At 38.4% G+C, this 15,036-nt stretch overlaps 1 protein-coding gene across 4 annotated transcripts in view; it reads right to left on the bottom strand.

Moving 5' to 3' along the window:
- LOC149422677 (uncharacterized) overlaps positions 1-15,036 on the bottom strand; it is a 34,021-nt gene that overhangs the window by 18,389 nt on the left and 596 nt on the right. For all 4 annotated transcript variants that reach the window (XM_089633439.1, XM_089633443.1, XM_089633441.1 and 1 more), the window contains exons 2-8: positions 14,333-14,962; positions 13,952-14,154; positions 12,161-12,289; positions 11,558-11,690; positions 10,789-10,936; positions 10,309-10,519; positions 64-296 (exon numbers count right to left, since the gene is read on the bottom strand). In XM_089633439.1, coding sequence (XP_089489565.1) covers positions 64-296; positions 10,309-10,519; positions 10,789-10,936; positions 11,558-11,690; positions 12,161-12,289; positions 13,952-14,154; positions 14,333-14,960 — 1,685 coding nt within the window. In that variant the 5' untranslated portion in view covers positions 14,961-14,962. The remainder of the gene's footprint in view (positions 1-63; positions 297-10,308; positions 10,520-10,788; positions 10,937-11,557; positions 11,691-12,160; positions 12,290-13,951; positions 14,155-14,332; positions 14,963-15,036) is intronic.

Raw genomic sequence — 15,036 nt, 5'->3', positions numbered from 1 at the left:
TTTTTTTCAATGTTTTAATTATTTTGTCACAAAAGGCATCGTTAGTCTAAGATGAAATATTACCTCTCGGCCTGTCTGTAATAATCTTCTCTCTCTCGTTCACGTTCGCGCTTGACGAGACCTGGCGGGGGAGAGCGGGGGGCGGGTGGGGCGTAGCCAGCGTAGGCCGCCAGCTCGGGATCCTCCTCGTCAGGCCCGAGGGAGCCGGCCCTACCTGACGCAGCCAGGGACAGGTGCATCTTCTTCTCCTCGAAGTCTGTGTCCTGCTCCTTACGCTTGGTAGCCTTGCGCATCATCTGATAAAGGATACAATCGATTTATGATTTATAAAATTAGTGAAGGTGTGGGTAAGTTTTGTTAAGCTGGAAACTGCTTATAAAATTTGAATGTGATGAAAAGAATTAATAAAAAATCTTAATATTTTTTTTGGTTTGTCATGGAACATAGGTACCCATATTATTTATATTCATCTCATTTTAATCTAGGTATTACTAACTACCCTTCTGTAACGGACGTTGTTGGCCACATTATTTAATTTCATCAAAATATGTTTTACATTTATAAAGTGTGTCTACCCCACGCCACTGGCGAAATCATCACTCCCCGCCACTGGTCATTTTGTTCCCATTTTCGGCCAAGGCGGCCTGAAAACTTTGTCTCCGAATGGCATCGATACCGCATCGCGCGCCTACCTCTGCTGAGCGGATCGATGTTCAACTTTTTGCTATGTAAAATTTACTAGGAAAAATCAATTTTTAAATGTTGCAAATGTCTATATTTTACTTGTACATCTCCTCAGCGGTAGTTAAATAAACACTATTTGCTATGTACTACCACGGAGGAGATATTAACCTTTTCGTCCCGGAGAGAAAAAAATCACATAAGATCCGAAGGGGGGTCACTAGGGTCCCCCAATTTGTTTTGCTTATTAAAGGATGTTATTGGCATAATATTGCGTAATTTGTTTTAGTAATAATTAGGGGGGAGTATATTCAACGTGTTTCAGAAGTCATTATCTAAATAATTCCATAAATAAAGTCGTAGTTAGTATTCTAATGAATTTAGATAATAATGCGCCTTTTCCCATACAAAACAGGGAAGGCATAACGAGCATAACTCCTCAATTCTGAATCTCGACTGGCGATTGGCGATTACAGCGTAGCTAGTTTGTTGCACAGGGTGGTCCGTAAATGATGGATATATTTATAAATATATATTTTTTAAGTTTTAAAAACCTACCACTACTAAACCAGGTACGGATGTTATTTCGAATATTATGGAATTTTTAGATGTAAGTGAAGGTTATAATTCCTAATTTATGATTTTATATAGTACATTTACATTTAGGGTTAAATCGTAGTGTTTGCCTTACCATAAATAATGGGTTCGTTTGTATGTCAAGGGGTTCGAAATAAAACGAATTTTTGGAAAATAGTGAAAAAACAAGGTATTTTTAAAACTTAAACGTGGAGTAAATTATTTTTAATTGTAACCTCAGATATTCCTGTTTTTGATTTTTCTATGTAAATACACCATAACAGTCCCAACTGCTCCTAATCATCTGGAACCAGTGCGACTATGGCATTCCCAAATGGGGGATGTTGGAGTGGCGGCTCGTAACTTTTAGGTGTACTAGTGATAATATTTCAATTAATAGTAGACCCAAAAGTCACTAGCCGCTACTGGTATGTTGTAAGGCTAAAGGTAGTGGGGAGGGTAAGGAGATGGGGAAGAGGAAGGTGGGGAAATACCTGGCTATTCAGATCTGGTCACCAAACAAGGTAAAAGTCAGGTAAGTTTTTAGATTCTCACGGCCAAAAGCATTTTTGTTGTTTGTTTTTGGGGTGTTATGCCGTGTTGCGCTAACTCCTTCTTTAGCCGACGTTTCGGACAGCGTTGCAGTGCCCTGATGATGGACACTGCAACGCTGTCCGAAACGTCGGCTAAAGAAGGAGTTAGCGCAACACGGCATAACACCCCAAAAACAAACAACAAAAAAGGTAAAAGTCATTTCAAGCAACATTCGGAAGTATGAATGAACTACTTACCAGTCTGAAGATGCCCATAGCAGGGCAAAACTAGTCCGGTTTTGCAAAGAATTATTTACCACGAAAATTAAGAGAATTAGCAACTAAAACCCAATATAAAATTTAACAGATGTTTGCGATAGACTTTTTAACCATATAGTACTCTGTTTTTATTCAAGTTATTTCAAATTACTTAAAAATGTATGCAAAATATGTGTCTCTTTCTGACCGATTTCTTTTCCATGTGAGAAACAGAGACAGACATAATTTTAATGTTGTCTCTAAACATGAAACATTTACCGGATGCATGCCAGACAGGCCGATCTTAGTCCGGCAAGTGAACATTTTAGCATCGCAAAAGGAAATACCAGTAGTGCAGTGTACGCGACCGGGAGTTAGCCCTTTGGAAGCTGAGGTGCGGGGCAGGGAACAGGAATTTTGTACAAATTATTTAATATCTAAGAAACTAGAAATGAAATATATATTTTTTAAATGCAGATCGATTTTTTTAGGATTACCTAAATTACAGAGTATGTGGTGTAAAAAACAACTTAGATATAGCATAAAACTCTAAATAAGTGTAAGTGTGTTCCCCCCGTCCGGTACGGGAGTGTTAAAAATGCTGTTTTTCACACATATGTATAACCATTTTTGTACAATAATTTTTACCTTTTTTGCGTGTACAAAAATCCAGGAACCTCGTAGATCATTTTTACACTTTTATTTACAAACTTTTCTTATTTTTTGTCGTATCTTGGCAAACTAAAAATCTAGTTGTCAAGATACACATTCTTATAACTACTATGCATTTAAACTATGTAATTGTTATTCATGTAAGCCTTCAAAATCTTTTCAAACTCTAAAATTTAAGCGACTACCTTCGGCTATGCTACCGGCAAAATGAATATGCGACAATAAAATATATTTCTAGAAAACAATAAAATATTACATTCCAATCAATTCGGATTCTTAAAAACAAAAAGCACACAAGATGCAATAGCAAATGTAACATCATTTATATACTCTGCACTTGATGAAGGAAATAAATGCGCAGGAATATTCATAGACCTAAGAAAAGCATTCGATAGTATCTCACACGCAAAGCTTATCAAAAAACTGAAATTAAATAACATCAATGATAAAGCCGTCCAATGGATAGAAAGTTATTTGAACAATCGTACACAATTTGTTAAAATAAATGACCAAACTAGCGACCAAGAAACATCAAATTTTGGTATCCCACAGGGCACCGTGCTTGGACCAATATTGTTCATTTTGTATGTAAACGACATATTTATTCAACCATTGCATGGCCAAATTATCTCTTACGCTGATGATACAGTCCTTATAATAAAAGAAAAAACTTGGGAAAAAATTAATCTAAAAGCTACAGAAGACATAAATAATCTAAAAATATGGTTTGACAATAACCTCTTGTCGTTAAATAGTGATAAAACATATGTCATTCCTTTCGAAATTAACACTAACATTGTACCTCCAAATCTTCAAATATTCTTACATAATCATTCTCTCGCACAACACGATACTAATCACTGCCAACAAAAATGTTCACTTCTGAAAATAGCGGATAAAATTACATATCTTGGAATAATCATAGATAAAAACCTAAAATGGAAAGATCACATCGACCATACAATAAAAAGAGTTAGGAAGTTAATTCATATATTCTTACGGATACGAAACTTTTTATCAACGAAAAACCTATACTCAATATACTACGCATAAGTACAGTCTATTCTTCAGTATGCCATTATCAGTTGGGGAGCAGCTTACAAAACTAATCTGACCCCCATAGAAATTGTTCAAAAACTAATAATAAAAATTATACTAAAAAAACCTCCAGACTTCCCAACTGACAGCATATTCGAAGAATTCAAAGTTCCAACATTTAAAAACTTATTTATAAAAAATTCAATTATACAAATTATAAAAGAAAAAGATAAATACGCATTCATAACTGAAAATCGTACTAGACTTAAACATGTATTTGTGTGCCCCAAATTAAACATTTCTTTTGCACAACACCATTATACTCACCAAGGAAAATTCTTTTTCAATAACCTACCAATAGAAATCAGAAGCATTAGGAACAAAATTCAATTGTTGAACTCCATCAAAAAATATTTTAGAGAATGTCACAATAAAAATCTTACTTGTTTTTCTTCTTACTGAATACATATATGTTTACATATTTTAGTTAACGGGTCTGATTGCCATGTGTCTATATTACCTACACATACATATATATTGAAATACATGATTATAGTAAATAGTAATTGTAATTATATGAAATGTATTAACTGTACCAACTGCATTGTATTAACTGTACACGTGACTTTATTTGTACATAATATGTGAAATGTTAACTCTTCTTCCATCCACAAGCTAAGGCTTTTAATGGAAGACCAGTAAAATTATAATATATTAAAAAGACATTTTGCCGGGGCATATAAACACATTACTGGCGCGGATAGAATCCCCCACCACTTTTTGACTCACAGCCCAATGTCGGGTGCGAGTCATGCTTATTGCATATAAGCAGCCACATAAAAAATAAAAATTAGTTCATCTTTACCACCGAAACCAAGCGTTTTATTTATCAACAAGTGACTCCTGCCCACCATCTGCCTCACCTCGCCAAGTCTTCTGCTCCAAACCTTCTGGTGTTACCTCCTCGAGATCAGTCGGCCCTACTCTGGAAAACCGCCAACGCCAGAAGCGAGTAGAGACGAAAGCACACCCAGTACCTAACATTCACCAAGCACTGGGTGCGGGAGGCAGATTTTTCATCAATTTACACTACTATCATCATCATCGGCCGTAAAGGAGCATTCTCATCGGTTGAAGACACGGTTTGGAACCGGCGCCCAAATCTACAGTCTTGTGCGGACTCCCGTCCAGTACACCTTCACTAGAAATGCGTAGATGTTATGCTAAGTGAAAATATTTTAGATGTAAAATATCTTTTGGCGAGCCTAGGGGAGTAAAACTGATTCTTGCAAAGCAAGGGTGGCAAGACGCTCTTGCACGGAACGACGCTTTATTCCAACAGTCTCTTTCCACCCGTCCGCCAAAACTCTGTGCGGGGAAGGCTCATCAAAGAGTAAACTTTGTGGGATGTTTTGTCATCCTGGAGTTTGTTGTTGTACAGTAAGGCTTTCTTCAATATCGATACTTTCACTAAAACCATTAATATTTTCTTTAGTAATCTGTGATCCTTCATTGAAAAATGATTAATTTACGATACAACTTAACCGCTATACATTATATGTATATACAGTAAAACTCGCTTAACCCATTGGCCTCAAACGACGCCATCCTGGCGGGTCTGGTGTCGTCGGCTTAAAAACGAAAAAGGGATACATTATTGACATCTGTGTTTAAAATTTTAAATGCCAATCGCTCTGTAGATAGTTAAGCATTCATTTCGTAGTAATTGGCAGGACTCCGTTGGTACAGTTTTTTCCTGATATTTACGATTGAAATTTTGTTATATTTCAGCGTCATTGAATTTTTTTTTAAATAGCGTGTGGTTCGGGAATTGACAAGCTTGTTCGTAAAATGCGTGGTGGGCGGCTAACATCAGCCCAAATTGAAATAAAATATATTATGGTCATAAGTATGATTAATGTAAAACTTTTCTTAATCCAATTATAAAAAAAAGAAAAAAAAAATGGGTTTTATGAAAAAAAATATTTTTATATCCTCGTTTAATCATATTATTATTATTTTTTAAAAAACTGCATATATTTTTTGCATACCTTAATTCAATGAACGAGTAAATTTAAAAAAATTGTTTCGTTTGTATGTTTAGTTTAAAAGTTATGTAAGATTTAGTACACCACTGCAGATTTAAAACTTCGGCACAAAACAATTCGGAGGCCAATGGGTTAAGAAGTTCCCACTTAAGAAGTTTTCACGCTTAAGAAGTTTTGATTTTTGGTCCCTTGAAAATTCCATACAAAAAACACGATTTTTTCCCACATAAGAAGTTTTAGAGCTAAAACTCCTTCCCGCTTAAGAAGTTTTAGAAATCCGGCGGTAAAATCAACACAAACGAAATATTGTGTCGCAAAATATCTAAAATGAACCTTTTTCCAAGTCATAAATTGAAAGACGTTAACTGAAACCCATACCTAGTACCTGAGACCATAAAACCCTTTGTCGGCCGCCGGGCCGTAAGCCGTAACCTGCCGTAACCAATAAACATCCAATAAATAAACCAAATACCCCGTCTCCTAATCCCCTAACTAGGTAAAATAGCAATGGAACGAATAAACAATGCGGAATTATGTAACAAATATGCAAGCGTCTTTAAGGCCGAAATAACATGAAAGATTATATTAAACTCAACCTTAATGACAACGTGGGCTAGATCTACATTTGCATACATTTGACGCCTCCTTCAATAATCTTCCCTTTGATAATGAACATAGAGATGTTTCGTAATATTATTGTATAAAAATTTTATTCCATCGAATTTTTAAAACACGAAAAACTTTTGATAATCTATCGGATCACGGTTAATACGGAATATTTCACCTTTAAATACATAACAACATGATTATATGGCGGGGGAGATGGTAAAATATGCATTATAATTACGTTTTTTTCATTCAAACATCAAAAATTGCCGTGCATCATGTTTCATCTGACATTTGTCGTAAATTAAGTTTGAAGGTTAGGAAATACATATGCATAAATTTAAAATGTAGATTGAAACGAAACTTCGCAAATGATTTTTGTAGTTTTTGTATGCGTTCACAGATTATACATAATTCCAGCGTCAAACAGCTTGTATGATATAACTTTCTGATTCAAGCATCAAGCCATTTATTTATGTGCGAAATCGTAGCTATTCGATGTCTGCTAGTTAGGTAGGACCATAAATGAACCTACAGGTGCATAATATTGAGCTGCGCATATTATTTTCATAAGGAATTTCTAGAAAAGGATTAAAATATCTTTAAAAATACATCATAACAATAGTCTCTCAAATCTCAAATGCCATTGGAGCAAGCAGCAAGCGTGCAAAAAAGTTAAAGTCCGCCAACTAATAAGCAGTTTGCCGCGTAGACTTTGTGAGATTTTTCTGTGCAGTGCCATGGCAGGGTTGCAGTACGCAAACGGTTCTGAGGCAAAGAACCCGCTATCATTATTTGCGGTTAACAAAATTACTTGCGGTGTCCTTTGATCAAACCGCTTGGTAAAATTAACCACAACAAGTCTTTCTTTCTCCCTCAGTTCATATAGTAAACGAAAGCGTAAAAAAGAGACGGCGTATATCCACAGCTCTGTCTTCAACTGTCAAGTTAAGAGTGAGTAATCACTAACAAGTAAATATGTATAATCCATTGCCTTTACACCAATTTAAAATAAGATCAACAGTATGAACCTTTTGGAATGCTGCAACTTTTACTATCCGAATTCGAGTGGCTTTTTCGAGGGATGTACTTTAACAGTTTTAAAATTGTGTTTACTTTGTCCATGGGATGGTTTTGTTTTGATTTTTAATGTTTAGTCTCGATTTTAACGTTTCACCATCTACACCTTACCACCAACGCTCCATTTCTTCACCCGCTGACCTACGCTTTTTCGATTTTTTACCTACTGAACTCTCTGACCAACGCTATTTTCCACTGACTGTCCTATCTCAACCGCCGACCCACCGCTTTTCCACTGTTTTTCGAGTTATTTTATCCAGTATCATACCGCCGAATATCGCATTTCCCAACCGCCGACCCGCCGCTTTTCAATTGATTTTCGAGTGATTTTTTCCAGTATTATACCGCCGAATATCGCTTTTTTTCGCTACCGATATTTCCCCGCCGACCTCCGCATTTCCACTATTTTCCGATAATCTGACAATTTTTGTGCGTGTTTTTCTATCATGTTTTTATCCGGAGTGCCTAAACCGGTTGTTGTAAAACGAAAACCATTAACGATTTCCCAAAAAATTGAAATCATCAGAGAGTTAGACGCGTCGCGCGGAGAAACGCGCATTCAATTGGCAAAAAGGCTCGCGATTCCGGTGACAACTTTAAATGGAATAGTGGCGAAAAGGGAGAATATCTTGAAACAATCACAGGAAACAGGACCTCTGAATCGCCAGAAGACAAAGTCCAGCAAGTACGAGAAGGTGGAGGCTGTCCTTCTGGAATGGTTCAGACAAAAACGCGCTCTCAACCTTCCACTAAGTGGACCAATAATCAAGGAAAGGGCTGAAGATATAGCACGGAGGCTAAATATTCCATTCACGGCCTCCAACGGCTGGATCGACAGATTCCGGCGACGTGCTAACATTGTGTACAAAACAGTCAATGGGGAGTGCAACAGTGTGAATAAGGAGGTAGTAGACGTATGGAGGACGACCACGCTGCCGGCTCTTCTGGCAGCTTACAAGCCAAGTGATGTGTACAATGCAGATGAATGCGGACTGTTTTTTAATATGTTGCCAGATAAAACATTTGCCTTTAAAGGAGAAGCCTGCCATGGTGGGAAACGGAGCAAGGAGAGGATCACAGTTCTGGTATGTGCCAATGCGGATGGTTCCGACAAGTGGCCTTTATGGGTAATCGGGAAGGCCAAAAACCCAAGATGTTTTAAAAACATCAGGAACCTTCCGTGCACATACCGGAACAATAAATCGGCATGGATGACATGCAAGACTTTCCACGAATACCTCCTCAGCATGGACCGGAAGATGGCAGCACAAGACAGAAAAATAATTTTGTTTGTGGACCACTGCGCTGCACATCCAAAGGACCTTGGATATTTGAAGAATGTAAGGGTGGAATTTCTTCCCGCCAATACAACATCAGTGCTGCAACCTATGGACCAGGGAATAATTGCTTCCCTGAAGCAGCACTTCAGGAAAAAAATGGTCTGTAGGTTGCTACAAAAGATAAATGAAGAAAATCAAATGTATAAATTGGATTTGCTCGAAGCCGTTTGCTTCCTTTCGTCTTCCTGGAACTCGGTGACACAGCAAACCGTTGCCAACTGCTTCAGGAAAGCCGGGTTCCAAGACACGCCAGAAGAGAGGGAGCAGCCTGAAGATGATTTCGATGCCACATGGGATGTTCTCCGGGGAAGAATGGAATTGCCGGAGACATTTTCGGATTACGTCCGAATCGATTCTGAATTGGTTCCTTGTGGAGTACAGGACACATCCGATCTATGCTCCGAGGAACCAGAAGAGGATGAAGAAGATATTGCTGAAGAAAATGAAAACCCCAAGAAAATACCAACCTGTGGGCAAGCACTCGCCCACTTAGATGCCTTTCAGCATTTCTTGATGGGGAGTACAGAAGTGCCCGAGTGCTTCAAGGGTTATTTGGCAGAGATGCAAAATTTTACAACAAAAGAATTTAATAATAGAGTTAAGCAATCTACTATAGATAAATACTTCGAAAAAAAATAATAATTTATATGTAGGTATGTAAATAAACTTTTTATAATCAACTATGTTCTACCATTTTTCATTTATTTCACTTTCCCACCTTTTTCTAAATACATAATACTAATTACCATGATAACTAGAAGATGTATATATATATTATTTTTTTGACCGCTTGGATCATATGAGCTTGTTTTCATGACAATTTAACGTAGGTAGACATAGGAATGACGTATGCCCCGGACTCGAGTTATTAAATGGCTAAAATTGAATCCCACTTAAGAAGTTTTCCCACTTAAGAAGTTTTTTTTCCCCGGTCCCTTGGAAAACTTCTTAAGAGAGTTTCACTGTATTTTAAAAAATTTGTAATATATTTCTTTGTGCACAGTTTAATAATAATAAAATAATTCTTATATATCAAAATTATAAAGACTTGTTTAATTTCATTTTCGCTTAATTCAATAAAAATCAATTTCAATGTTTCACATCTGCCAGGCATCCTGTGACTGCTATTCAAAAATTTTTAAATCATTATCGTCACATCACATCATATATCGAATAGTGAGATTCTGACACAAATCAACTAAGTGAAAATGTAATTTTCTTTTATCTGGAATAAAAAAACTGATTTGTGGCAGTCTCACACTCAGGGACGTCGCTACAACAGACGAGCAACCCGCTATCCTGAATAAGGTGAATGACATCAGTTTTCTGGAGGCACTTCTGTGCTTAACCAAGTGACTCGCAATACTGTTAACTGTCTGGAAAACCTTAACATTCCAATTTGACTCCACCGTACAAAGAAGAAGAACCGTTTGTAATAGTATTCTACTAGATAACAAGTTAAAGCCGCGTATTTACCTCTTTAGCAGTGCGCAGTCCTCTCTCCCAAGCGCTCTCGGAGCGAGAGTTGCCCCCTTGGCCTCCCCCCAGGGTGGCGGGGTGCGCGCTGATTGCGTGGCCCCCGGGCGGGGGGTGGTGGTGGGCATGGGAGGCATACCCGGGAGGCATGGCTCGCACCATGTCGAACATCGTGTAGTTGCCTTTGTCCGTCACGCCGGGGTGCAGGAATCTAAAGGTAGATTACATCAGGATTTAAATTAAAGCAAAGCGATAATTAAGGGAAATTTATAACAAAACCTACTTTCTTTCCAACACACGTCTTGGCACTTCTAATTTTAATAGAAAAGACTATGTGTATATACAACATACAACCACACGAAAGCAGTGTATCATTAGAAAAAAACCTTATTAAAACAATATTTAATCATTCAAAGCTAAATATAGCAACCTTGTGTTTGAATATTGAACATCCTGTGTTATGAAACATGTTGAACAAACCTGCAGCTGACCCCCCAGGTGCACTGGCCGCGCGAGTAAAAGCGGCACACGGGGCGCGGCTCCGTCTCCTCGGGGCGTCTCTCTTCCTCGTCAGACACCTCCCCCTCCTCAAGCGAGGACGCCACGCCTCCTGAACCTTCGTCGTCATCTGGAAAACAACGAGGGTTCTTCAATTCAGAACAAGACACAGACATTAATTTATACACTTGCTGTGCAGCACACTCAGTTAAGAGATGAACTGATAGAAGTGTGTTAGAAGTCGAAAGATCTTATGTAAATTGTTTTCTTTCAAATTCACCCAGATCACCCTTCTATGAATTATCTGTTCGGTGGGCATGCCCCTTTCAAAGTTTAAAAGCAACATCGCTAGATACATAATTTTAATTTCCTCACTAGGTGTAACCTGTTCTGAGATATTTACATTTGATTATATTTTCCTACTTGCTACACTAGCTGGCGCCATGTTGTAGCAAGTAGTCTACAACTTCATTTTGAGTAAGATGAAAATTTAAAAAAAATGAATATCATTATAATAATAAAACAATACAGGAATAACGTTGAGTAAATCAAAACAATAGAGGTAAATAAAATAAATACAGGTAAAAATTTAATTGACGCATTGTGTTATATCTAGTGATTTAAAATAAATAATTGAGTGGCTAGTTAGAAAAAAATAAGTATTAAAAAAGAATCAAATAATCAGAATTAATTTGCATGACGTAATTTTACCAGGTAAAATTTATTGTTTTATCATATTATTGTTACTAACCTTTGTTTACTTCCGAGTTCTTGTCCACATTGTTCAGCTTTGGTTCAGGAGCTTCCACGCATTCTCCCTCTTCGGCTTCAAAATCTAACTGTTCCTCCACATCTTCTGTTTTACTGGTCTTCTCTTGGGGTATCTGCGGAATCAGAACATAATATGATTTGAGATTTTCACGGTAAAAAGTATTAGTGATTTATTTTTGGGGTATTATGCCGGGTTGTTCTACCTTCTTTACCCAACGTTTCGGACAGCATTACAGTGTCAATCATCAGGGCAGATGTGTGAAACGTTGGCTAGAGAAGAAGGTAGCGCAACACGGCATAAATCACTATAACAAAACATGATGTTTACAGCAAGAGTCGGTATATTAAACAGTCTTTATTTCAGTTAAACAGAGTGGGCAGTAGATGTTTAGTGTACTCCACATTGTGCAACTAAAGGACATGGCCCAATTACAACCCAGTCTGGGGGAACTTCAGGGACAGGGACTGGACTATGTCAAAGGAATTAAGTGAAACATGGGAGATGGCAGCACAATGAGCATGTAGCCTCAGTGATTACGGGAGTCATTGTGTCTGTAACTTGTGTTTTGATGTAAATGTTTACCTTATCTAGTTTGGGTGTCTCCAGCGCTGTGCCGTTGCTGGCTGCCTTGGGGGGCACTTTGGAGATGTTTCCATTGAGCTTGGTCTCATACTTCACAGGGGACTCTCGACTGTCAGAGTGCTCTGGCGCCTGAAAACAGAATCATGCACATACAGTACCATTTTAATTATTGATCAAATTGAGGATCTCCAGAAACCGTAAATCGGAAAAAAATTGTAATGCAAAGACAGAAACAATTGGAATATTTATTTAAATATCCTTGGAATGATATCCCATCTTTTAAGCCCCCCGCATTCTGAATTTCTATTGATTTATAACATATTTTTCTTAAACACGTTTTTAAGATCTTAAAAAAATATGTTATTTTTTATGATAATATCTATACATTTGTAATGCCGTAATGCAGTAATTATATGAAATTTGCGAAGTAAGCTCCGAAAATTATTAATACATTTTGTTCTGTTATTTAACACACTTGAACGGGAAAGGTATTACTACCCGTTCGGTCGATTGTTGCTTAAGGACGGGAAGGGTATTTTTACCTTTTGCAACGGCTTCATTTCAATGGCATTAAATTTCAATGGAATTCTATATGCCCAATCACAATACAATTTTTATTTTTATATTTGATTATTTGGTGTACATCAGTATTTCAACAAAGGGACCTTTTATTATTGAATACCTGACACTTGATAAGCAATGCGTTTGAAGAATAACGGAATAAGTAATTTATCGGTTAGTCATTTTATATCTTGGGTATGCTGAGTTAGTAGGTAGAAATTTTTATAATTTTTAGAAATAGCGATTTAAAACAAATTAAAATAATTCGCGCAGGATCTTTATTTTCGCCCGTCGCAAGTGGTCCGCGGGCGCAAAAGATACCCGCCTGAAATGTGTTAATATGTTATAGGTATGAAAAAAAGCAGTGTTTTTTTAAATGCAAATTAAGCATTTGTAGAGAGATTTTTTGGTATATTCAAACGAGTAGTGTTTTATTAAATATTTTCACCAGTTTCGCTTAATTATTATCTTTTTTCAACATAAGCGTGCTCTTTCTAACATCCGTATTTACGTATCTCCATTTCAAACTATCTTTGAACGCTTACTACGGGGCCTTAATGCTATAAATGCCTGTCAGCTGTTCAATGTGGGAGAATTCGTGGTAATTATTGGGGAAAGGGGAACAAAACCAAGTTTCGCGGAGGGGGCATGAACGTCTCCCTTTCTATAATTTGTCAATAAATTAATCTTATAGTACACAGGCAACTCGCATTGTAATATCACCATTAGTCTGCCAAAATAAAATCTGCTTATGAATTGATATTCCTTTATACAATAGCGCACAAATTGTAGGCTATGTAAAGAACTTAACTTCAAATCCCCAATCAGGCTTGTTTCCAAAACTGAATATTTTTGTTACACTATTTAGTTGGACACTTTTACAAATGCGTTATAATTTACCGATATCACTCATCTTTAGCGTAGCTACGCAGCTTGTTTTGAAGGCGGTTCGGTTGCCTTACTTTAGCGAACTTTGCTATTTTGCACAGGGTTTGGTTATTTTAAGGTGCTCTTTGGCGTTCAACGTACGACTGATGTCGAAGATTATTTATTCAAAGCATTCTAGAATGCTCCTGGCGCCAATGACATGGCCCACCAAATGAATTAAAAAAATCTGTACAAAATAGTCTGTAAAACAGAAAAATAAGGACTGCGAGCCAGCAAACTGTGACTGACAGTAAGACAGAGTTGTGTGGCGGTTGGTTGGATAGTTAACACTGTTTTCCTCACCCTAATGGGACTCTTCTTGACCGTCCTTTGCTCCTCCTCCGAGGCAGCCCCCAGGGACTCGAGGTCTGACACGTCGGACAGGTCTTCGTGGCTGATGTTCACATTGCTCTCCGAGGTTTTCTTCTCCCGCCCGGCAGATTTGGCTTCTTTGGACGGCTCCTTCTTGTCTGTCTTCTCTTGTTCATGCTCCGACTCCATCTCTCCTACAAACAATTATCATAATCATAAGGCAAATAATATATTTATATTTTGATGACTTTGTGGTTTGACACAAAAGCAAAACCCTTGTGCAATTTGTTTTATGATAATATGAGAGGAAAAAATGGTAATATGTTTGATGTGAATGCATTTTACAATTACTATTAAAAGTGGGTTAGGTACCTTCAGATATCTCTTCAGTGGGCGGGTGTTTGGTTGAGCGTGAGCGGGGGCTGGAGTCTCCACTGGAGCGACTGGAGGAGCGGCGCCGGCGCCCCGCTTTCTCCGCCGCATCCCACTTAGGGCTGCCCGGTGGGGACACTGAGTGTTGGCGACTGCCAAAGTCACTCTTGGTGCTCCACTTGTCTGGGGGTGTCTCATTACTCTCAGAGTCAGGGGAACGAGGGGCTGACTCAGGGGAAGGGGGGCGGTGTTGAGGAGAGGGGGAAGCAGGCGGTGGACTAGCTGGGGGCGGGGAAGCAGGAGGTGGACTACCGGGACTTTGCGGCCGGCTCGGAGAAGAATCATCCCCTGAATCGCTTTTCTTGTCTTCCGGAGAATGTGGGTATTCCTTATAGTCCCTCTTTTCTGGAGAATCTGGTCTCCAATTTGGTTCGGGTGAGTTTACCCGAGAATTCTTTTCAGAACCTGCCCCGGCCGGGGACTCGGGCCCCTTGTTGGAGGAGGGACTGGCAGGAGACTTGGGAGAGGGGGGACTCCGCGGCCCCGCGGGGGACGCGGACCCGCTACTGCTGCTACTTGACGAGCTCGCATTTCCCACCGCGCCTTCGCGGGAATCTTCCGAATCCATCCCTACAAAAACCCAATCGACACGTTAATGCGATAAACTCAAATGGAATAAGTGATTAAAAAAATGCAGGCCATAA

Source organism: Hesperophylax consimilis, chromosome 7, assembly GCF_061612785.1.
Source record: "Hesperophylax consimilis isolate HC1 chromosome 7, BYU_Hcon_1.0, whole genome shotgun sequence".
In the NCBI taxonomy this organism is placed as follows: Eukaryota; Metazoa; Arthropoda; class Insecta; order Trichoptera; family Limnephilidae; genus Hesperophylax; species Hesperophylax consimilis.
Note: the sequence above shows the minus strand (reverse complement) of the source record. Positions and strands in the feature narration are given on the sequence as shown.